We start from the raw sequence: 25,129 nt of genomic DNA on the forward strand, positions 1-25,129 counted from the left end.
ACACTTTCCAAAGAGACTACCTCAGCAGCCTCGTCATGATTCAGGTGATCAAGTACTCTATTCATACCAAGTAATAGCCTCCAACGACCCAGGACAGTGGCGGTGGGTCATGCACACATGCGAGCCACCAGAATAAACAGACTCCTGGATTGGTAAGGAAACGTTTTCATAAAGAACCGAGCGAAAGTCCGGTTGTCTCTGATTTAAGTCTGTTTGCTGTCACTCACGTACTCCTCTGCTACTCCAGACTTCCTCATACAATCCCACGGTTCCATATGCTTCCTCTGACCCTTTTTGTACGTCTCCATCAACATCCTCAAATCAAACACTACATCTGTAGTGTTTTTTCTTGGCATTAATCCATACAGCTGCTCTTTCCCATAGCTTCATTGTGTGACTCATCAACTTTATTCCTCTGTAGTCGCCACAACTCTGCACATCTCTTGTTCTTGAAAATAGGTACCAGCACACTTCTCCATTCCTCAGGCATCTTCTTACTGAACAGTCTAGTCAAAGACTCTACTGCTGACTCCTGGACACTTCCACACCTCCATAAGTCTAATCATCAGGCTGTCTTTCTGCTCTTCATCCTTTCCAGTACCTTAATTTTTGCTACGTGATCCAGTGGTTACTTCTATTCTTTGTTCTCTCTCATTTAGCAATTCTTCAAAGTACTCCTTCCATCTTCCCATCACACTTGTTGCACCTGGCGGTACATTTCCGTCTCTATCCTGGTGGACGCCCTTCCCATCGCTGGTTGTCCTTTGTTTGGCTGCAGCTGACTCTTAGCCACACCATTTCTCCTCCCATCCACGCACCACGATAGAACAGCTTCAATCCCGCTCCTAAGCGTCAAGCCTTACTTACTTTGTCTCCGAAACACAGCATGTCCACCTTCCTCCTCTGCGTCATGTCAGCCAATGCTCTAGCTTTTCCTTTTGCCCTTCCTTTTCTCTCCCTGCCTACAGACGCGTCACCTTCCTCTTCTTCCTCGCCGACCAACAATAGCCCGATTTTCTCCGCTACGCCGTTGGTCACCGGCGGCGGTCATTGCTTTACCCGGGCCTCGACCGATCTGGTATGAAGATCATGTCATTGGCTCACGTAGCAAATTTGGCCCAAGCTTTACGCCAGATGCCCTTCCTGACGTGACTGTCTGCATTTACCCGGGTTTGGGAGCGGCCCAAATAGGACATAGGACACTGTGGCCCATTTGAGCCGTGGCCAAGCGTGGAGTTCATACACCGTGTAGCACATGGACATTCTTTGTTTGGCATTTCCGCATTATCCTTATGTAATCTTATTCAACATCCAGAAACTGGGGTTGGGGTTACCTTTAGCTGTAAGCCAGAATCATCTCACGAGAACAAACGCTTGAAATGTGTCACTCTGTGTAATAAATCAAGATTAGATGAGAGTTTATTTAATATAATTACTGAAATGAACTGTTTGACGATAGTCCAAGTGCCAGAAAAGCCATTCTGTCCACTTGGGAGCAAAAACACGACACTAGATGAGAATAAACCTTTACTTTATAAATGAATTTATTTAGTAATACAGTGGTATACTTAGAAATGTGTTGCAAAGAAAAAAATAAACTGAACAGAAATAAAACCAAAATAAATTAAAAAGAACGTCGGCCACACGGGAAAATGAACTAGTGTTGGTTTTGAAGCTGTGTTATCATATCAAAAGAAAAATAGTACTGATGTGCCATAATAAATCGTCTATTAGTACAAAAATACATTTCAGGGCACACAATACCGCATCCAGTATCACAAATAAAGGAAGGGGCCACTCTTCAAAGCGGCCCCCCTTAAGTACATCTTTTTAAAATCAGTTAAACCAAGCACTTCTCTAGTTTGTAAATAAGAATAAAAAGTTGTCCGACAGTTAAAAATGCCTTAAGTAATGTATCTGTCTGTGTGTATATGTTGGTAGAAAAGTTGGACTTATTACTGCTTATGTCAGTTCCAAGGCTCAGGGGTATAACCAGAATACAAACATAACCAATGTAACCACTTCCTCTTTTTTAAACAAACCATTTTTTCTCTTTTATACAAAATAACAAAGATGTACAAAAGGTCATTTACAGAGAACCAAGGCCATATGCTAGCGGTATGTACAGCCACGTTTTAAACATCTTCTAGCGTTGTGTATTTCCTCAGACTTCATATGCATAGCAGTAAAAGAAAGCATACCGTTTATCGTCAGCCCCAATTATTCTGTGTGTGCTAAATCCAAGTTTGTTGTCGATGAGAAATGCAGAAACACGGCTTTTTTTTGTTGTTGTCGTCGTTTTTTTTTTTTCCTTTGTCCTTCCCTCCTGCGAATAATCGTTATAACACAAGGATCCGATGTTTCGAAGGTTTTTGACGGAAAAGTTAATATGCAGATAAGGCATCACTGCTTGCAGTGTACGATGGGGTTTTCATGTGTTGAACTTAGTAGTAGCAGGCTTCTGGACCTGAGTCGTAGCACATGCATAGATCTCTAGACAGCAGGAGTTTGTAAAATCAAGTCAGTATATTTATCTACGTTAAAACTTTTTCTTCTTTCTTTCTTTTCTTTTCTGTTTTTTTTTTTTTCCTAAAAAATAACCAGCAGTTTAAACTGGAGAGCTCTCCGTCCGTCCAAAAACAACCGGGCATCTGATGCTAATACTTAATACGTTTCATTCTTCATTATTTTCTAAGCTACGTCTTCTTTCCACTCGCCGAGTCCTTCGAGGTCCTTCGTGTGTGAAACGCATGACCACTTAGCTCACAAACAAAGGTTTTGCTTATACAAATTTTGCTATCTCTGTTTTTCTTTTTCTTTACAGTACACAAAAATCTTGCTGCGATATTAAATAAGGATCCAAAATCCATCTTTTTTCCCCCCACCCTCTTTCTCTTTGCACCGCTGTTTTACCTTTTACAAAAATGAGCTAAAAATGTCAAAATGAGATTATCCAGTCGTAAAGCACTGGTCATGCATTTCAACTTCACTTCCTTAGATTCAATAACTTGCTTTTTTTTTTCTTTTTGTTTTGCAAGCTTTGAAAGCACCGAAAACAAACAAACAAACAAAACAAAAAAAAAACACACACACACAAGAACAAGAAATAAACAAAGGGTCCAGCCTCGTGGGATGCTGGACTCCTCCGACTCTCTTCATGTGAGTGTGAGAAAGAGTGTTTCTCTACTTTTGAAAGTCTTTTTGGGCACAGTAAACGACGTGAGAGGATCAGGTTCATACTTCGTTGAGCTGTGTGCACCCCGCCGCCGTGCAGGGCCCCGCCCGTTTATCACATTCATTAACAGGCCAGCTGTCGCCCTCTTCAGAAGTGGTCGATTAACACGGAAACGCAGTTCGCACCCACCAGGTAGTTCGGATCTCCGGGGAGAGATTTGTTCTGCCAGGTTTTAGGATCACCTGCGGGGGGGAGGGGGAAAGAAGACGACCTGGAGTCAGAGATGCAGAACGACACGTCCGGCTCACGCGGAGGCCATCGTGAATTCATTTCTAAAGACTTCAAAGTTTAGAAAAAAATAAAATAATTAGTGCTAAGAACCTTACTGTGAATAAACAAACATGAGAATCAACAATAAACCAAAACACCATCAGATTTTCATATTAGTCAAAAAATAAATAAATAAAAAAATCAATGAAAGGTGAAAGTGGGTGATGGGTTCATTTACAGATCACGGCCTTATTAAAATCTGAGCTTTTTAACGCATTAAGGAGCAAATTACAGAGAAGGCTTTAAAAAATCTTTTGCTGCTCTTCAGATGGCACCAACAACAACCGCCGCGTTTAGCTCCCTCAGAGCGGTCCCTGGCCGAGGACCGCTCCAAGAACAAGGCGCTTTATTGTCAGAGGTCACAAGGGAACCCTCTGTGAAACCAAGCCGTTAGGCGGATGTTGATGTTCCCAGCTCCGGGGCTGCGGCGGAGCGCTGGAAAAACACCAGGGTGCTTGTGCCCGACACGTTGAGACGCAATGACACTGTTCTGTTCAAGGAGAGCAGAGCGATGATTGGATAAAGTCTGCATCTCATCTATGAAACATGGTGGGGGAGTATTGTAATCTGGGCCCACGAGGTTTCTAAAGATTCTCCTTTGTTCACAAACGTATATTTATCTTTTGAATAAATGAGTTCAGGTCTGTACATACTCAGCAGGAACCAATGTGTTTGTTAAAGGGGACATATCATGCTTACAATGCCTTCCTTTTCACATTTAAATCATCGAGTTGTGGTCTATAGAAAGTGGAACTGGTCAGAATTCCTGGTTATTGTGGCGGCGCTGTTCTTCTTTTACCTCGGCTCTGAGGTTCGTCTGAGAGCAACTTGTTTTGGTGCCGTCTCTTTAACCACAGGTCGTGTAGCGCTCCGCTCCACCCCGTTCAGCCATGCTGGAGGACGGCGTAATGAATCGTGTGGGAATACGCCCAACAACCGAACATTTTCACTAATCCACGTGTAGCTTCAGCAACCTTCAGCTTGGACTACCAAACAATGAAATAAATAAACATTTAAATGGTAGATTAGCTAAATTGGTTAGCTGGAAGTCAATGGCCTTGTTTTAGCGGCTCCTCACAAATACTGTGACGCTATTTATAAAAAAAAAAAAAAAAAAAAACAGTTCAAGTTTTCTTGAAACTTGAACTGTTTTCAAGTTTCAAGAAAACTTGAAAACAGCTTGAAAAATATGACCCAAACAGAATGTAAAATATCTATGCACTGCAAAAACAGAACTAGAAATAAGTAAAATGTTCCTAAAATTTGTGTATTCGTCCTTGATTTGAGCAGGTAAATAAGATAATTTGCCAATGGAATAATAATATTTTTGCACTTAAAATAGGATCAATTCATCTCCATCATCTTATTTCAAGTGCAGGATATCTAATTATCTTATTTTAGGGGTCAAAATACTCATTCCATTGGCAGATAATCTAATTTACCTGCTCAAATCAAGGATAAATACACTAACTTTAAGAACATTTTACTTATTTTTAGATCCGTTTTGCAGTGTGTGACACCTGGACAGACTAAATTCAGCTATTCGGCACTCCTAGAGACTCCAAGGGGCACAACATTTTGTGTTTAGGGGCTAAAAAAAGTGGATTTTGCATGATTTCACTCAACAGGTCTGATCAGGTCGTTCCAGATTTCTGACAACAGCTATCGGACACAGCGCAGGAAAAAAAGGTGCGCCCTGATGATGCTTCAACAACAGGAGATGACAAGAAAAGAACCCTAGAAGGGATTACTCCAGAGAACCAGGGCAGGAACAGAGCGCATCCAGGGCCTTTAAACCACTGCCACCAGGCAGTTCAGGCAAAATGCCGTCGCCTTCGGGTCTTCGATCAGAGTTTTGCTTTGTTTACTTGTTTCTGTTTTCCTTTCTTTAACATTTCACAAACTTCTAGCACTAAATCGGACCATGATAAGTCAAACTTCAGTGCAGTTGTTCTGGCGTCGGACGAATCGTTGAACTGTGAAAGTTAAAATCACGTCACCGATTTTTTAATCACTTTCCCACATCGACATGGGTGATCGTGAACAGAAGTCAGTGTGGGTCGGTTCACAGACATCGTGTTCATGTTAATTGGATAAGCGCGCATATTTAAGAATGAACAAGTATACATTTGGTATCAACAAACAAAAAGGAGGGAGATAAGAGTATGTGGAAGCACTGATTCACCCACAACACAGACCATTGCATTCTCCACTTACATGCATGTTTTTATGCAGTTTCTAAAAACATTAGATGCACAATGAAAAAAATTAAACAACAACAGGGGAACGAGGACAGCTAAAGAGGCCAGATTTGTTTTTTCTGATCTCCCTGTTTGAGCAAAGCCTGCCCACAGACCCCAAAAGGACAGAGAGAGAGAGGACAGCGTACCCGACGAGGAGTCGGAGGATTTTAGAGCAAAAGACCAACCATCAGGGGTCATAGACGCACAGTGAGGTAAGCGCAGCTCCACCGGCTTCAGGAACTTGAGTCCGTGAGGGCCACACATCACCAGCGGACTTAGCAGCGTTTCTCCTGCACAGAAACACGACAGGATTTAAATTCTGACGCCTGGCTGTTATTAAGTGAACACAGAGCAACAGCGAGGCAACTTTTCAGGAAGGTTTAACTCAGCAGGAGCTCAGAGCGCTTACAATCTGAACCGTCATCTAACCAAAGCATCGGAGCCAAACCTGACATTTAAAACAGCTCCCCTAATTACTGCAGAAGCACTCACACACTTTGTCTTCCAAGGGTTTTCTGGGAAAGCTGTAAGTCATCCTTTGACATAATTAGGATGGGGACGATCTCGGCACAGCGCCGAGAGGGGGGGGGGGGGACTGACCTTTCTCCTTGTCGAGGGGGGGCAGGATGCTGTTGTCTCGGCACACCTTGAAGTAAATTTCCTGCTCCACGCTCTCGGGGATCGCCCCCTGGGGAATGATGATGCTGACGCCGGTCTCGATGGAGCTCAGGACCCCTCCGTTGCTGTTGAAGATCCCCCGGGCGGTGGCTACCACCGTGTGCCCTTCGTCCTCGTCATCATCGTCCAGGGCGCTGGGGCTGAGGGACAGAGGCGGACGAGTCAGCATCATCAGTCAAACAGGGGAAGGCAGAGCGGAGGGCGGGAGAGCAGAGCCCCAGGGAGGCGGAGTCTCTTTCTGCCTCTCAGCAGCTCAGCGATTAAACCTCGCAGCTCGCTGCCGTCTTACCTTACAGGGATGGCCTTGGGAATGGCGTTGATGTTATTGTGCTGGTATTTGGGCCTGTTGTCCATGGTGCGCGTGAAGGTGTCCAGGCCGCTGTCGTGATCGAGGGGCTGCGGTGACAGCTGAGGTTTCGCGGAGGTGTTGCTCACCGGCCCGGGCTTCCCGAGGAGGTCCGTCTTCACCTGCGTGTCGTTGGGCAGCAGGTTGTGGTTGAACTTTGGGCTGTCAAACTTGCGCTCGAAGGGCCGGGCCGCGCTGGTGTAAGGCTTGGGAACGTAGCGGTTGTAGCTGGCCGAAGGCGGCGCGCCCAGCGCTTTCGGGGGTGCTGCATCGGTGCCGTTGACGGGGACTTTGTCAGGGAGGCCTCTGGGTGGCAGGTAGCCTCCCGGCGGGGGTTCGTCCCGGCTGGTCGGTCTGAGAGCTGCCAGATCAGGTTTCGGGTTGGGGGAGCTCAGTGGTTCGGGGATGGAGTTGGCTGGAAAAGAATAAAAGCAAGAGACAAGAGTCCGGAATAAAAATCTTTGCAAACTCCGACTTACAGCTTCAAACGCGATCCCGTTGAAGTCAAGCTGAAGGGAACAAAACTGGTTTGTTTTACACTTAAAGCGCTGCGAAGATTTAAAGATCGCATCAGTTCAGCAGCGACTGAACTGCATAATCATTCACAGCAACTGAGATTTGTCACATTTTGTCGCTTTACAAACACAAACTCAGGTGGCTTTCATTCCATCGTTATACAAAGTTTTTTAAGGATTAGAAAAAGCTCAACTTGCACATATTTGTGACCCCCCCCCTTTCCCTGCAATTGCAAGTCATCATAAATTAAATCATGATTTTGCTCATTTTTCTTCACGAAATGGCTCAGATCGAACGCAGAGCATCTGTGAACAAAAGCTTTCAGGTTTTATCACCAGGGATGATATTGTATGCAGAATATACAGGCATACCGCTCAACAAAACATTTTTTCAGACCCATAAGCAAAAACTGGGTTATTGAATAAACATCGGTTACGTAAAACTTAATGACCGGTGTGTATTTCCATCTAGTTGCCGGGCTCAGGAAGATGATTGTCTGGTAAATAATTTAAAAGGTCTCCAAAGAATTAGAAGTGAAGATTTCTGCAAAATAATCTCCAGGTGGAGGACATTCTCCAAAAACCCTGAAACGTCCTCACAGGACCGACAGCAGGTTCTTGCTAATCCAAATGACGGCGACGATTCCAACATTTTGATGCTAAGTGGCAATTATTTAGTTTTGCTAAATTTCATTATCGTGACACATTTCTTAAGTCAGTCCAATCGGTTAATTTCTCTCCCTTGATTATTAGCAACACATTTGTGTTTTTTCCCCCCTCTTTCCCCTCTTACACTATCAACCAATTAAAAGCCAGCGTCACACCTAGCAACAGGGTCAACCACACCACCTCACCAAGATAGAGACTTCTTCCTTTTGCTCTTTTCGTTTCTGAGTCCATTGAATTTGAAATAATCCCAAAATAATATCTAATAATGTCTTTTGCATTAGTATCAAGTGGAGCGCTGTAGCGAAAGCAGTAATGCTCCACATGTGAACGTAAACAAATCTGGACACCATTATATTATCAAAAAGATAATAATTTCTGTTGTCTCCTCAGGGTCGCTCTCAGCCGTTGACTGAATTGCTCTTAAGCAAAGACTCCTATGTAGGGATTTCTTGCTAAGACAGGAGGTCTCTGAGAGGACTGAGAGCCTTTGTGAATGCGGGCACAGGCCGTCTGGATTTATAACATTCGCACACATGAGTCTATAATTAAATTTGGATGCTAGATTGCAGGACATGTTTGGCATGAACCACATAGGAGCCTCATACACAGGGTGAAGCACGGCGGTGGACGCATCATGGCTTGGGGATTCTTTGCGGCGTTAGGACCGGGACATCCTACCCTCAAGGAGTTCTACTAAATGTGAAATGACTGAAACAAAAGGTAATTTTGCGATTATCTGCAATTAAACAGTTTTTTTCCCCCAGACATGAATAAAGAAGAAGCAGACGTCGTTATGTGACCATTCCCTCTGAAAGAAGGGACTATTTAAAGTATCGCTCTAATTCTTCACAACTACCTGATGCCCTTAACACAACCGGACGGGAGCCTCTGCAATCTCCTGAAGGTCACCAGTGAGGTTGGCAATAGCGCAATACTAAAGCAGACCGTGTAACAGTGATGAAGTAAAGAGTTACCTTTAGGTCACTCCCACTTAAATCAGACGCAGTTTGTCAGTTTATGCATCGCATTTATGTTGGACTCTGATCAATATCAGGGACTTCTTTGAATGAAGCATTTAAATATCTTATGTTCACAGGTAGGACATCATGTTAAGAAGGATTTGTTGATGGGAAAATGTCAACAAAAAAAAAAATGTTAGAAGCATAAAAATACTGCTAGATTGTAAAAGTTAAAGGGAAGTCTCAGAGATTTTGCGTCAGATGAGAATAAAATGATTCAAGTTCAGCAGGACTAGAGCTTACCGTCGCCGGGGCTGAGTTTGGGCAAAGTGTTGGGTGGGATGGCGGGAGCTGGGAGTCCGTACTGAGTGGAGGGGCTGATTTGGGGCAAAGGTTCATATCTTTTCTCCACAGGGCTCACCTTCTCCACAGACTCGACCCTAGAGCGAAGAACAGTTAATAAAACGACAATTTTTCAGCCACAGATGTGACAGCGGAGCTCACAAACAGAGACAGAGCCGGCGGTCTACCGCTGGGGGAGGGTGTGCCGGTCTACCTGGTGTAAGGGTAGGACAGCTGGGCCGGCTTGGGCAGATCGTGAAATCGGTTGATACCGGGACTGGGTTGGCCCATTGCCTTGCTGTCAAAGCTGCGCCGATCAAAGTAGGACAACTGCTTCCTGTAGTACTCCTCATCATCATCTAGGTCATAGTGGTTAGAGCGCACTACATCATCCAGAGGCTTCGAATGAGGCTTCTGCGGCTCAGGAGCCCTGAAGACAGGAGGGGGAAAAAAAAAGATGCAAAGTATTTTAATCAGCTGACAGGCAAAAACTTGTACCACTAGGTGGCGCACAAGCAACAACAGCTCTCCTAAAATCTTGTGTTTTTTTTTTGTTTGCATTCTGGGCTGACGACGACATACCTATAGGTAGACTTCTCCTGCTCCAGGTTGCTCAGGGAATTGGCTTTCAGGACCGGGGCAGGAGCATTCACGGGTTTAGGAACATCTGCAGGCTGGAGAGGAAACAACGAGGCCTGCTTTAGTGGTTCCTTCCCCTGGTGAACAACTTTTCCTCCATATAGACGGTGAACATTACACAAAAACATGCTTTAAAAATAAAAAAACTCCTCAATGCTCCATTTCAGATTTTCGACAGTTGCTTTAATTAAAATAAAAATGCAACCAAAAGACATCTTTAATGTTTCATTAATTAGTATATATCTACCAGATCCCAAAATGTACATTTCAAATCCATTCAGATTGAATTTTTCTGCACGTTTTTTATGCAGCCAGGATTCTTATAGCAGATCAATGCTTGAAATACACGTTTCATTTTACGGTAGGTATGTTGCATGGGAAGGTCACTTTTATGGACTAAAACCCAGATTTCTATGTAATAATAATTATATAAAGGCAAACAGGACAGCAGTTTATTGGTTTGCATGAACATCAACTACATTTTTAAGACAGTAGTTGTCTCAAGATAGCATTATTCTACTTCTGATCTAATCTGGGCAGAATGAATATTTTACAAGCATCTGCAGGTAAGATATTCAGTGCTGATAACCACTCAACAGAGCCAAACTTCAATCTGGACTATCCCTTTAAAACGCTTCCCCATCTGAAGACGCTCAGCACTGCAGCGACCCTTTTGTTACCATGCAGGGGATAACGGAGGAAAAGGAGAGATGATGGCTTTTATTGTGTTCTTGGCGTAAACACAATAAATCATATTCACCATAACATTTATTGGGCTGTAAATGCTTGCTTATCTTGCTTTATGACCCTATTTTATTTAAAATAGGAATTGTATCAGGATCAGAGGCAGGTTTTTCACATTCTGTCAAATCCTTACGGCAAACTTTATCGTATTTTATTCAACTGATATGATGAACGAGGCAGCAATCGTTGCTGTGGAAGGTAAAAAAAAAAAAAAATTATACGATCTCTAACAGAAGACAAGTAATTTGGAATAAAATGCTTACAATCCTTTATTTTGTCTTCCTGTATATTTCAATGAATTTTTTTGCCACATGCAGCAACTCAGTGGGTTGGGTTTCTGTGTTTTATCTTAGAAGCAACGTGAGATTGTGCAATCTAATGTGATTTTTAGAGTGATTTCTAGTGATTTTTCAAGCTGTATGCAAACGAAATTTCGTTCTGTTTCGTTCTTTGTGCATACAAAATGACAATAAAGATATCTATCTATCTAGATCCACTTGGCTTGTTTGAACAACCATCTTTTAAAAGCTAACGTAAGCCGGAAAAGACAAATGTTTTCCGTTTCCTGTAGTTTTCAGGCGCTGAAAAATACTGGGACCAGAGTCCTGCCATTGTTGTAACACTTTAAATATCCCAATCAGGCTCTGACTGATTTGCTAATTAAACGGGTAAAATTGGCGTAGAAACAAGAGACAATAGCTCAGTTTTATCGCAGTGTTTAAATTCTGTGTTGACGCTATTTTTATTTAACACCTCCCAATTATTAAAACGTGATTCTTGAGGGTTATAGACAACATCTTGAACAGAACTAGGTCATTAAGTCTCATTAACAACGAGGAACGTACCCTGAGCACTGAAGACTCTCCCTCTTTAGCTCTGTCCACAGAAACCGAGCGCTTATTCTCGAACATCTTGACTCTGTTGAGCACCGACTGCGGTTTCATGGCTGGATCTTCATCCAGGTCTTCCCGTGGCGGAGGAGGAAGGGGCTTGGAGGTCGGAGTGACTGCTGACTCTCCCGGTGAAGGCAGGGCGTCGGGTTTCGGCGGGGGAACGGCGGGTTCGGAGTTCATGATAGCCTCGTGTATCCCCGGCTTGTAGCCCCGGTTTGGAAGCCCGGACATGTAGGTGGGCCTCAGACCAGAGTCGCCGTAGTAGTGCTTTGGCGGCTCTGGTGAGCGAGGAGAATTAATGGGAAAGCTGCGGGTTTCTGCCTCGTAAGGAGAGCGGGCATCGTAGCTCGCTGGCGGGGGGAGAGGGGGCTCGTCGTAACGGATGGGCCCGGGTTTACTGTGCCGCGGTCTGCCGTCGTAGCCCACCGCCGGCGCCTCATCGTAGCGTGGCTGCGGGGGGCTGTACTCCCTGCCCGGTGCGTCCTCGTAGGGGGAGCGAGGACTGTAGCCCATGGGCTGCTGGTGGCCCGGCTGGTACCCGGCGGGCTGGGAGGACGAGGTCTGCTGGTCGTATGGGGGCCACTGTTCATTGTAATGAGGCACACGGTTGTCGTAGTGCAGGTGAGAGTCAGCGTTGTGAGGCTTTGGTTCTGCGTAGCCGCCTCCGTCGTATCCATAAGGCGGGTGGTCGTATTCACGGTATGGCTGTTTGTCCTGAAACGGCAGCTGGTGACTGTAGCTCACAGACTGCTTCAGACCGTGGTTGATTCGCACCGGGTCCTCCATGTTGTACAGATCTTTCTTGTACATCTGTGAAGAAACGGCAAAGATTTAAACGATTTGTCGTACGCCGCTGGTCGAACCTACCCAGCTGGAGAACAGAAAGCCGGCAAGAAAATTTGGTTTTCCCCAAAAAACACCAGAAGATGCTCTTACCCAAAAAAAAAAAAAAAAAAACACAGTGCCATGCAAAAGTATTCACACTCCTTAACTTTTTCCATATGCTTTTACCGCCACATTCTTCAGTGTATTTCATTGGCATTTTTAATTGATTAACACAAAGAGACCGAGCTGTGGAGGTGGAGAAGTGGGAGAGAAATAATCTTTTGGATAAAAGTGTGACGTGCTCATCTTCCTCATGGTGGAACCTGGCAGTGCGAGCCTCAGGAATAACGAGGCACAGCGATCACAAACCCATGTATCATTTTCCTTCCACTTAACAATAACAACCCCAATAAAATGCATTGAACCTTGTGGCTGTAAAAAAAAAGAAAGAAAAAAAAGTGAAAAAGTTCAAGGTGTACGAATATTTTCCCAAGGTACCGTAAACCAAAGCCTGACAAAGCTTAACGTTCATGATGCTGACCAGATCGCTACAAATAAATCCTAAACCGACTGATCAAATTACACAAGCATATCTTTGATCTTTGTTTTAAAAAAAACTGCTCTGAATGCCTGTTTGACAAGTTGCCTTTCAGGAAAAACGAGAAATCATTTGAACACAGCTGAATTTTTACCAATTGAACGTGTTTTTACCGAGACCCTCTTTAAACAGTTTGCTTCTTTCTGAAAGGCCTCGTGTCAAACATATGATGTGTAGCCTGTAGACAGTAACGGTACAGCGCCTGCTGTGCAAGGAGGCTGATTTGTTGGCATCCAAGTCAGTGGAGAACTACTCAACGGGGGAGGGGAGGGGGGGCACGTGCCGATGAGGTGATTTTCCAGTAGGAAATTGTTCCGTTTGAGTTATAAACATTAAAAAAACGAGTACTGTCTGCAGGTTAGCGCTCATCATGCAACAAACATTCAGTTTGCAACTTATGCAAAGTCAAACTACTGACAGACAACACATCTACCCACTACGATGCCAACGGCAGTGCTGCTACTGTTCGTCTACGGTTGAGAGAAGCTGAAAGGAACCCAAAAAACAGACAAAAAAACAAACAAAAAACAACATCAGGAGCCATGCAGAGGAAGTAAAAGAGGCAACAGTTAGGGCTGGTTGTGGATGTCTTCACCCTGATCAGAGACTCAGATGTAAACCAGTCCTTCTGGTCTCCCAGCCCACTGTGGTGCATGTGGACACGTACGTGTGTCGCACATCTCCTCTGGGAGCCAGAGGCACACAGTGGGCTTAGTGAGTCACGCAGTGTGGACATGACATGCAGATAGCGAGTGGGAAGCATGTGTGAGAAGACAGGCAGTTAAAAGAGCAGGCTGGGGGGGGGCCCAGGCCCGGTTCCGAGAGGCTGGTGAAACAGCGGATACCTTTGGTTCTGGACCAGGGGGTCCAGACGAGTGGGGTTCATGTGGTGGTGGAGGTGGTGGAGGAGGGGGCTGAGTAAGCTCAGGGGCAGGGCTGGGGCTGTTAAGGGAGTCAGCCTGAGGAGCTGCGGCTGCAGCAGGCGGCTCCTCTAGTTGTACAGGCTGCTCAGCAGCTGGGGGGGCTGCCGCCGGCGGAGGCAACGAGGGCGGGGCCAGGGCAGCCTCACCTTGCTGTGAAGTATTGTTAAGAGACATTGATCACACAGCCCACCAAGGGCACACACACACAAACACACACACACACACACAAAAAAAGACATCTCAGCCCAATACTAAGATCTGATTACTGCACTCACTCTGTTTTACACCAGCCAGAAAACCCAACATGACCATTACATAGCTTTCAAAACATGTTTATTACTACGGAAATAGGACATTAAGAGATGCACCGGGACATGGTCGGAGTCAGAAACTCAGAAATCAGATCTTTTTCAGGTCAGTGAATGCACCACTCATCAAACTAATGAAAAACAGCAGCCCTTATTGTGGATGCCGTTACCGAGAGAAGAAAACTCGTAGCTCGCTAGTTTCAGGATCAGTTGAGATGTTTAAATGACATCAGTAGCAAACAGCGACTTAAAAAAACTATCTAAAGGAAAACCGTATTTTCTATAACACGATGCTGTTCATTCAGGCTGCGAGAGAGCGAGTGAGAGCAAGACTTCAGCAGATAACAAGCTGAACAGAGAACAGCGCAGTGTAGCTAACAATGTTGTTTCCATATTTAGATTGAAGACCACTTCAACAATTCTCTCTCTCAAAAAACAAAACAAAAACTCTCCCTAATGACCAGTGGGCATGGCTTCATCTTAAAGCACCCACAGGCATACCAGTCCCTGAACAGTCCCTCCCAGCTGCAGTTAGAGCAGATGTTCATCCCTCCATGTCAACTCTGCAACTCAGTAGTAGCTGAAAAGCGACCACTGGTTCATTGTGTGAGGGTTTGCTGATTTACTTGTTACAGGTTTCTTTGTGGACCGCAAGTTAAAAGCTTGACCAGAATAAATAAAAAAATAAAAAAAAATTCAAAATGAAATAACTTTTTCCAAAGTGTCTCTTTGGAGTCACATTTAGCGGTGCAAAGGTCAGAGAAAGGTTGGAAAAAAATGAAAGTAAATTTTTTGTTTCAAGGACATTATTCCTCTGTCCTTCAATGGCCATTAAAAATTACAAGCACATAGCCAATTATGCAAATTAGATACAATTTCATTTATCGACTTCTGGTGACCTTCAGGAAGTCAACAGCTACTTTCTTTATTGAGAAGGACAGCTATGTTTCTCTGTTTTATCCTCTTAAGTTTCAACCTCAGTCATGGAACATGCAGGATTTGTAAAATGTATGAAAGCTTCTGGAGTCTCGAGATAAAAACCTGCAATAGGGGTCTCCAAAGTGAGTCTGCGGGGCAATTTGTGGCCATTGAAATAATTTTGTGCAGCCCTCGACCGCAATTCAAGAGCAGGACGTTGACCTTTTTAAAAACTTAGCTGGGCTTAAATTTTCCCCAGAAAAACTCTAATCTCTTTAAAACGGAGAATGTCGGGTAATGTTTTGTCTTTTATTAACTACACATTATGACTAACTTTATTTTGATCATAAATAGGACTACAAACATTCAGAAACGTTCCCTTCCAAGCAGACTTTATTAAACTTAGCACAGGAAAACTTGGAAATCTTTTCTAAGGTGGAAAGAGACCCATGTCCAGCTATTGTTAATAAGAATAGGAAAAAATAAAATAATTCTAGACCAAGAAAACAATAATCCCCCAAAACTTTGGACATAGTATGTCTTTGTTTTAGTTCCTTATTGTGTTTTGGACTTACCGTGACTACAGACTACTTTTAAAATATTTCAAGTTTAGTTTATTGTTAAAAGCAAACAGAAATACTGTAAAAAAAAAATTTTTTTGTGGAACTTCTAGCTTAAAGTTTTTGAACTGCGAGGGGAAAAGTAGAAACTATAGTTTTAACAACTCCAGCCACACCAATCCCACCAAGTGCCAGTGCAAGACGCTAAATCTCACTTTCACAGGAAACAGTTTCATATTCCCACAGGCTGACGTCGCCTCTGCTTTGAATGTAACGACAGAACGTGTGCGTATGGCAGAAAGCCGAGAACAACATATTCGGACTTCACGCTCATATCTTTTGTTATTGCAGTTGGTTTAAGAGAAATCCAAATCATCTACAAACTTCTGATTGGTGCATCTCTACTAAAAATTAGCCAAGACCTAGACACAACACAACGTTCCATGCGCTGCAGGAACTAACTGCGTGGCTCTAGGGATGTGTTTAGCACAACGACCTTACCTGCTGCGGAGCGGCCATTTTGAATCCAGCGGGGTCTAGTCTGCCGGCTGGGTCAGGCTGCGCAGGGTGCTGGTATCCAGGGTACCCAGGGGTGTCCTGTATCACAGGGGGGTCCTCTCTAACGGGCTCTGAGGAGCGGGTGATGGCAGGCTCCGTGGGCAGACCCACTTCATCGTTCAGCGTCTCATCTAACTCCTGGTCGGTGTACGCTCCTCCCTCCGTATCCGTGTCCTCGTAGTCAGAAGTGTGGCGGCTGTCTGTGCTATACATGGAGTATTCACTGCCGGGCGCCGAGAGGTAGGACAGACGGTCGTCGTGGATATCCAAGTCGTCCTCTGTAGTGCCATCCGCCTGAGCAGAGCAGAGAATCTGTCAGCCAGCGGCTCGCTCCGTCCCCGCACACAGAGGACAGAACCGCTCCGGGACGGTTTGTCTCACCTTGCCCTCCGACACCCACACCAGCTGATTCTGCTGCTGCTGGATGGTTTCTTTCAGAGCGCCGTACCAGCCGTCGTTCATGTTGTTCAAGTTGATGGTCGCTAAAAAGGAAATGGTTTGCATGACAATCACTTCGCAAGAAATAAGAAGGCATTAAAAAAACCAAAAGAACAAACAGGCATCATAGGTTTTAAAGTCTCGGTTTTCCAACACACTGGGCCTGCTTACTGGTGAACAGGTGGTGATTATTCTTCCTCAGTTTAATGGCTCGCTCATAAAGCTTCCTGGCGCTCTTCCTGGACTCCGGACAAAGTCTCGTCCTCATGTTCTTCACACCCTGTTTGTTATCGGGATTTAGGAAGACTACAATTGGGTACCACTGGGCATAGTTGAGCCTATCCACAGCGTTTGGGGTGATGTCCAGCACAGCGTGTTTGTCCTTATATTGGATGAATATATAGAGAGAGGATTTATTAGGGCAGCATGTTCGATGGCAAACAAACATTCCTGAAAAAAACTGCACGCATGCTCACTCTGTCTATGATCTGTTTAATGGTGTGAAGACGAATGATTCCTGAACTCCGTTGGTCTGTTCCCGCATCTCTGGGTTCGCTCTCTGCAAGAGCAAAACGTGAAGACGGTTATGAAAGATGAAACAGAAACGATCACAAACATTCCAACAAGGCGTTGAGCTGCAACAGCAGACATACTTGCAAGCTCAAAGAGATCCGGCTCCTCTCTGGATAGCTTTTCCCGAGCCACATCAGCAATGGGCCCGAATATCACGACCGGCCTTAGGAAACCAGCTGCACAGAGAGCCCAGACGTTAACGACAAACATCCAATCAGATCCTAGAAGATCCTCCGCCAGAGAAATCAAAGTTTCTACACATTTATTTCAAAACCTTCCCATTCTAATTTTCTAGACGGATGGGCGTGCGTATACACTGCAAAAAGGGAACTAAAAATAAGTACAATATTCTTGAAATTAGTGTAGTTTTCCTTGATTTGAGCAAATAAATAAGGCTATTTGTCAATGTTATGAGTATTTTTACCCCCAAAATGAGATAGATTAGATATCCTGCACTTGAAATAAGATGATGGAGATGAATTGTTCCTGTATTAAGTGCAAACATCTTATTCCATTGGCAGGTAGTGTTATCTGCTCAAATTAAGCAAAAATACACACTAATTTCAAGAAAGTTTTACTTTCTTTTAGTTCCCCTTTTGCAGTGTAAATGGACAGACCGACTGACAAATGGAAGGACAGATTTCCAGACCTCTCACCTTCTCTTAGCACGACTCTCTCGTAAGCAGGGAACTTTGTTTGGACAGGCTGGGAAGAAAGGTCCTCTCTGCTTTTCCTCAGGTTCCTCTTCGAGCTCCGAAGACCTCTGAACCTCCAGAAATCCGCTCTGTCGCCTCCTGCCGTTTTGGGAAGAGTGTACTGAACGCTGGAGAGCTGCTCCGCTCTGGGGAGAGAAAGATCCAGACGGCCGTCGCTATAATATGGATCCTATAGAAACCCAGGCATTATGGATTGGAGGTGGTGTATGCTTTCACCTGTTTTTGTTGGGGATGATGCCCCTCTCCACCTCCTGGTGGTTCTTGCCAATGCGAATCGCCAACCAAGAACCCAGCTTCCCATTGTAGAGAGTGTCCACCACACGGAAAACCTCGCCCTTGTTAAAGCTCAACCCATACGGGGATTCCTTCTCGTACTCAAAATGTGTCCGAATGTAGAAAGAATCCCCGACGTCCGACTCCACGATCCGCCGATAAACTGTGAAACACAGAGCAGCGGGTCAGCCACACCGATCCGATCATGAGAATACGTATTACGTTTCCTCTCCATTTACCGTCTTTCTTCTTCTGAGCCAGAATCGTGACCTCTTCGCCCTTAGGAAGATCCAGAAGGAATAGCACCGCCTCCTCTCGGATTATGTTTGCAAAATCAACATTATTTACCTAAAAGTCAAGAAAACATTGTCCCGTAAGTCCCCTTTGCGCACGCTGATCATAATCTAGATAGAATTCCCTTATTTCACATCGAAAGCATCTCAGTTTATTTTTACTCCAACTTGGGTTAGAAATTAAGGATTTCACCCTGAGAATTTGGTCGCCCTCCTCCAGGCCCTCCTTAGCAGCTGGGCTGTCCTCCAGCACGCCGGCGACAAAGATGCCCACGTCGTTCCCGCCAGCCAGACGCAGACCCACACTCTCCCCCTTCTTGAACTTCACCAGCTTCATGCTCGGCCTGAGGATAAATACAGCGGGTAAACTGACGTCCATTAAAGTGTCACGCGTAGGGATTTCCTGCATAAACACTAGAAACGACTCCAAGGTGACAGACAGGAGCCTCGAGAAATTTTGTTTTTTCTTAAATCAGGTTCCAAGAAGCTGGAATGCATTTCAATGTCTTCTGCAGTTAACAACCAGCGGGTAAACATGCAAGTGCTGATAAATGTGCATCTCGACATAAAAGCTACCACTAAATAGGGCTGAACAATTAATCGCATTTTCAATATAATCGCGATTTAAAAAAACGCAATTTCCAAATCGCAGAGTCTGCAATTTTTGGCTATGTAACAATTAGGGAATTAGACACGTCCATTAGGTGTCAGTAAAATGTTTAAAGTGGGTTTGCCTCCACATGGAAGGGAAGACAGTTGCAGCAGTGAGATAATCTAATTTTATTACTTGTTTTAGAGTTTATATAATCATACAAAGCATTAAGTTCTGGTCAATCAGTTTAATACATAGACTTGCTTGTTGGTTGCACTTTATGTTCAACAAGGATTGATGTCAAAATCAACTAAAAGCTGTTCTCTTGAATAATATTCTGATTAATAGAAACATTAAAAGTTCAATTTTGGTTGAAATATATCATAGGCAGAACACAATCATTTCTGCTCTGAGTTTAGATGCTGCGGGTCTTTTAGCAACTAATCTGCACAGCGAGGAAATAAAATGATTTGTTGTTTGTATATGTTTAAAAAGACATGATAAATTAAACTGGGAAAAAAAATAAAATAAAAAAATAAAAAATCGCATTCAATCGCAATATTAAGAAAAAAAAAAAATCGCAATTAGTTTATTTTCCAAAATCGTTCAGCCCTACCACTAAACCAAAGTGTTTGCCTAAAAAATATACGGTTCCAGGCAGGTTTACATCCATTTATCATGGGGATAAATATTAAAATGAAGGCTAAAGAAACAACTACACAATCTCTATAGGTTGTAATGATTTTACAAATAATTGAAATTGTTTGTTGGACAAACAGGAGTGCACAGGTTTTACCTTATGGTGATGTTTTTTTTTTTTTAAATACATAAGAGTCAAAATTATACATTCAGACTAAAATGTGTACATACAACCGGCTAATGTGTATTTAAATCTTTTAGCCTGAGTCTTTTAGCCAGTTGAAAGCAAACTAAAGCCTCTTAGTACCCGTTAAGCTTCTGACGGGACGTTGGACCACTCCTCTTAGCGTCATCAAAACGGTTGGATTTACCAGCGCTGAGACCTTTCAGGTATTTCCAACATCATCGATTTCTGCGTCATTCCAGGCGCTTAATGTTAGCCGGACATTATGTTATATCACCCTGTCAGAGTCCAAGTTTCACTCATCTGACTGAAAAGTTTTCCCTCCATGAAAAGAACATTTGTAACCATGTTCAGGAGCTAATTTTGTGGTCAGACGAGATAAAGCTTGAGGTACTTGGCCGCAATGATGAGAGAAATTATTTGGGGAGCCGAGGTGCGGCTTTCAAAGCTCTGCACCAGCTGTCAAGCATGGTGGTGGGGCTAATTCACTGGCACTGATATATTGCATAAAATGGATGAATAATAAAGGAGGGTTCCCTCCAAAGCCTTCAACTTGCCCTCAAGTCAACAGTTAGATGGTTGAAACTTTGCTGGATGTTCCAGCAGGACAACAAATTCGCATCCAAACTGGTTCTGCAATGGATCAAGCCGGCCAACATGAAGCTCTGGAGCAGCGCGAGCTCAACCGTAGGGACATTTATGGATAAAAGCAAGCTTAACAGCGAGGGGGAGGCTTGTGGATGGCTACAAAAAGTGTACGCTCAAGGAGCAACATGGCAAAAGATATTATTCCAGATATAAGTACGGGCGCACACACAAACATACATTTAGGTTTCTGTGATGGTTAAATTCAGTAAACCTTTGTATTGACTGAAAACTATTCTTTTTGAATGCGGGTAAAAGTCTTATGGTTAAAAAACCCACAATGCATCACTGTCACTTTAACATGACTGAACAAAAATACGCATGACCAACATACTCACCTCCCCCTTTATACACAAGTATAAGGGGCAACTAGCTGGAAATAAACATCGGTTGTTAATATCGGCCCAGTTTTACTTACTTTTTGACCAATACCATATATGTTAAAAAAAGCGACTAACATTGGACGATACCGATGTTAATGCTGATATCTCGCGCATCCCTAGTATTTATATATCTTGGCATGTTTGGATTAGAGAAAATCTGTTTGTTGTATAATCATTTCATCCTAAAAAGAATGGTTAAAGTGCGTCATCAGAAACCCCCCAGATTAACATGACCAACACTGCGTGGATGTAAACTTCTTACCAGCGCTGTTCATCTTTAATGCTCAGTAAAAAAAAAAAAGGGACCCAACAATAAAAAAAAAAAAAAATCCTTCCCAGAAATCTGATTATTTAGCAGCCAGTAAATACCCATTTCTTTGTCATATTACCGTAGAATGCTGTCATCATGGGCAGCGCTTGGCACAGGGGCATCAGAGGGACTGACAGGCAGGTCTACATCTGGCTGTCCAGGCTGAGCATACACTGGCTTGGGCTCTGAACACGAGAGAAGGAAAAACACAAATCCACCGCGTTATTTCACGCAGCTCACACAGACACAGAGCTGACAGCGCAGGATAAAAAACACACACGGCGCAGTAATCCACTAAATACATAACTAACAAAAAAAATAATGCATATGTACCGCCGGGAATAAATACACTGATGGGGGAAAAGAAAATAAATAAATAAATCCCCAACTGTTTAAAGTATCACTCGAGCGTTTGTGCAAACACAAACACACGAAGCACACAGTGTCCTTAGCTGGGAGGTCAAAGCGAAAGACAGCAGAGCGCTGCAGGCTGGCGAGGAACGTCAGACTCGATCAACTCATATGGTTTATTTTCACTTGGCTTCAGGCAAACTCAGCCAGACTCAGCAGGCGTCTCATCTCGCTTGTTTATGGTGATTGTGCTTTTAAAAAAAAAAAAAAAAAGGGCAAAAATAACTGGCTTAAACCCGAAATTTATTTCACTGTGACAAAACAATGACATTTTCTGTTATGCCGGGCTCTTCATTCACGAGAGCGTGGATCTGAGACAAAAATCTGACTTATTTACATTTCTTTCCCCCCCCCCTCATACAAACAAACACACACCATTGGCTATTGTGGGTTACTGTTATAATCTCTGACCTGGCAGGGGCGGGAGCTGCTTCTCCTCTCTTGCAATGGTCGAATCCTTCGGTTTAGGAAGAGGAATGTCCTCCACTAGCTTTGCTGGTGTTGAAGCAGACTTCGACATCCGTTCATCATCGCGACTTCTGTGACTGCAGATGATAAATATAATTTTCTTTTAAACTATTAATCACTGGAAAAGACGGAGGGGGGTGCATTGAATAATGAATTGCGGAGAGCAGTGCTTTGGCGCCTGTGAGATTTTCTCTCGTGGGTCGACACGTGCGAGCCGAGAACAGGTGAGAGAACAGCTAGAGTAGAAGGCAGCATCTAATTCATGAAGGTCGCTGCTTTGCCTGTCCACTCCTTTAGTGCTCTATTTTTAGCGCCGCTTATCTGAGGTGTCAGAGTGGATTCTGTCCTCCACTTGGTATTTAATAAAACTTTCTTGGTCAGTTTTAAGACATTTCTATCTATCTATCTATCTATCTATCTATCTATCTATCTATCTATCTATCTATCTATCTATCTATCTATCTATATATATATATATATATATATATATATATATATATATATATATATATATATATATATATATATATAAAAAATACTGAATTGTTGCTTGAGGCCGTATCACAGCTGAGCTCCTGAAGTTACCACAAGCCTCTTTGCCGTTTCTCTGATTAAAGCTTTTATCTCGGCCTGTCAGCTTATTCAGATGATCATGTCTTGGTTTATTTCACAATTATGCACACCGTTGTGTTTGTCTACCTCATGAAATTCTTTGTTAGTGTTATGGGTGACTGATAAACGGACCAAAATGACATTATTTGTTTCTTTAAATATGAAAAGAATGGGGGAAAAAAGCCAAAGAGATCCAATAATGGGACCAAAGTGAACATTCACTCTTACCCTTACATGCCTCTCCGCTTAAGTTTTGACCAGAATTGACTCCTTTAAGATTTACAGCGTTATCGCCGCAAACTTCCAGCTTAAAGTTATCAGTGAAAGGGACATTTTCTAAGCTAAATAAGACTACAGGAAAAGCAAACCTGTTTTAACAAAAGTAAGCAAAGACATCGATAATAACTCATACACTGCAAAAAGGGAACTCAATTTAAGGGAAATTTTCTTGTAATCACTGTATTTATTCTTGATTACAGCAAGTAAATCAGACTATTTTCCAATGGAATAAGATTTTTGCACTTAAAACAGGAACAATTCATCTCCAGCATCTTATTTCAATTGCAGGATATCTAATCATCTTATTTTAGGGATAAAAATACTCATTCCATTGGCAAATAGTCTTATTTAGCTGCTCAAATCAAGGAAAAATACACTAATTTCATGACATTTTTACTTACTTTTACTTCCCTTTTTGCAGTGTAGTAAAGGCGTCCTAATTCCATTAATTTCTTTCTTAAGTCTGTTGGTTATTTTCACAGAAACACACAAAGATATTGTGTTCTGGCACCTGTTAGATGTATGAAAACACCCTCAGAATCAGTGGTTAGAATTTCTGCAAAAATATTTATCATTCAACATAAAAGACTGGGTTAAATTTTCAAATGGACAAACATTACAAATTTTTTCAAAACCACCAGGTATCCAGAATAATATGCTCCACTGGTTCAATTCACATCTGATTTGCATATATAACTCAAATATGAAAGGATGAATTTTTACCTGCCATTGCTGATTTGTTGAGGCGAATGTCTGGAGTGGTCTGAGGGTTCGGACCGCCTGTCCGGTGAGCGGGAGCGGCTGCTACGATGTCTGTCGTGCGAGCGATTGGAATGGTCGGATGCCAGAGAATGGATATCTGAAATGTCTGGTCAAACACACCAGCAGGCATGACTTCATCTGCGGCCGCTTCAGCTGGATCCAACACCTTAAGCCCACACTCACCATCTCTGTCGGAGGCGTTAGCTGAAGGAATGCTGTCGTCGAGGTCGGGGATGTTGAGAAGGGTTGCCCTATCGTCTCTCTGAACGACCATTTTTAGTTTGCCCTTTGACCTTTCAATCAGTTTCTTGGCGTCTATCAAGGAGAGGTTCTCCGTCACTGTGCCATTAATCTGAGACAACGCAAAGAAGAAGATGTCAGCTCTGTTAAAAGATAGTAAAATTAAAGCACACGGCGTTCACGTTCTACGGTCTTATGCATGTTGTGCAGCATCTTTATTTTGTTAGTTTTTCACAAACTTTTGCAATTTGGATTGATTTTTGCTCATAAATAATGCCTGCCCCCCTAAGAAAATGCCAGAATGCAAAATATAAATACCTTGTTAAATAAATACTGGTGAATGTGATAGCTTAAATAAAGCTGTAGTAAACACATTCAATAAAAAATACATATTAACATAAATGTGTCAATATTTGGCATATGCTAACAGATACACAATTAGTTCAGCAATAAATTATTTATATTTCCTCTGCTATGGCCTAACAAGAAATAATTTAAATAGTCACTATAGCTTGTAAAATAGACCTTAAAAAGGAGCAATAAGCAAAATGTCAATATTTTAGATAAAAATAACTTAAAAATAAAAATAACAGTAGGCTTTGTTGGGCCTACTGTCCAACAATGCCCTTGGGCAATACTATAAAGCTTGCAACTCCACACTACTCCAGACACTTGAATTGAGAAAGCTTTCTGGATGGGAAGCAAAATGTCTTCAAACTTCGGAAAAAAGTCCAGTTTTGTTCTTTTACTTTTTTGGAATGACCTGGATGACTGAGAATCTTCACCAGCAGTACTTTGAATCCTCCTGTTACTGAAAAATGCTATATAAATAAACTTGCATTGTGACTTCCAGGATTAGCGCCCCAAAAGGCCACTGGCAACACCGCACTGTCGCAAAATCAAAAAGTCTCCCTCCACGTGTTGGAATCTGATAGCAGACCACTTTGGACCAGCAGATTGAGAAGTCATCAAGTTAGTTTTAAAGACAAGACTACATTCGCCTCTTTAGATTAAATCCTACATCAGAGAATCAAAAACATGACTGATCAGGTAAGTGTCCTGTCCATTTTGTAACCTAGAGAGCTCAA

General features: G+C 43.1%; 1 protein-coding gene across 13 annotated transcripts in view; it reads right to left on the bottom strand.

Annotated features, from left to right (window-relative positions):
* Positions 1-1,522: 1,522 nt before the first annotated feature.
* tjp1b (tight junction protein 1b) overlaps positions 1,523-25,129 on the bottom strand; it is a 108,713-nt gene continuing 85,106 nt past the window's right edge. For 8 of the 13 annotated variants that reach the window (XM_012880286.3, XM_012880285.3, XM_036148446.1 and 5 more), the window contains 22 exons: positions 23,985-24,153; positions 23,763-23,907; positions 22,092-22,225; positions 21,349-21,454; positions 18,710-18,860; positions 18,463-18,571; positions 18,167-18,386; positions 17,891-18,075; positions 17,315-17,410; positions 17,138-17,220; positions 16,833-17,043; positions 16,605-16,705; positions 16,167-16,517; positions 13,802-14,029; positions 11,486-12,343; positions 9,840-9,931; positions 9,472-9,687; positions 9,219-9,355; positions 6,716-7,187; positions 6,349-6,566; positions 5,895-6,038; positions 1,523-3,417 (listed from right to left, as the gene is read on the bottom strand). In XM_012880286.3, coding sequence (XP_012735740.2) covers positions 3,323-3,417; positions 5,895-6,038; positions 6,349-6,566; positions 6,716-7,187; positions 9,219-9,355; positions 9,472-9,687; positions 9,840-9,931; positions 11,486-12,343; positions 13,802-14,029; positions 16,167-16,517; positions 16,605-16,705; positions 16,833-17,043; positions 17,138-17,220; positions 17,315-17,410; positions 17,891-18,075; positions 18,167-18,386; positions 18,463-18,571; positions 18,710-18,860; positions 21,349-21,454; positions 22,092-22,225; positions 23,763-23,907; positions 23,985-24,153 — 4,521 coding nt within the window. In that variant the 3' untranslated portion in view covers positions 1,523-3,322. The remainder of the gene's footprint in view (positions 3,418-5,894; positions 6,039-6,348; positions 6,567-6,715; positions 7,188-9,218; positions 9,356-9,471; positions 9,688-9,839; positions 9,932-11,485; positions 12,344-13,801; positions 14,030-16,166; positions 16,518-16,604; positions 16,706-16,832; positions 17,044-17,137; positions 17,221-17,314; positions 17,411-17,890; positions 18,076-18,166; positions 18,387-18,462; positions 18,572-18,709; positions 18,861-21,348; positions 21,455-22,091; positions 22,226-23,762; positions 23,908-23,984; positions 24,154-25,129) is intronic. The other 5 variants (XM_012880292.3, XM_012880289.3, XM_036148463.1 and 2 more) reach the window with 3 other exon arrangements.

This window comes from Fundulus heteroclitus, chromosome 2, assembly GCF_011125445.2.
Source record: "Fundulus heteroclitus isolate FHET01 chromosome 2, MU-UCD_Fhet_4.1, whole genome shotgun sequence".
Lineage (NCBI taxonomy): Eukaryota > Metazoa > Chordata > Actinopteri > Cyprinodontiformes > Fundulidae > Fundulus > Fundulus heteroclitus.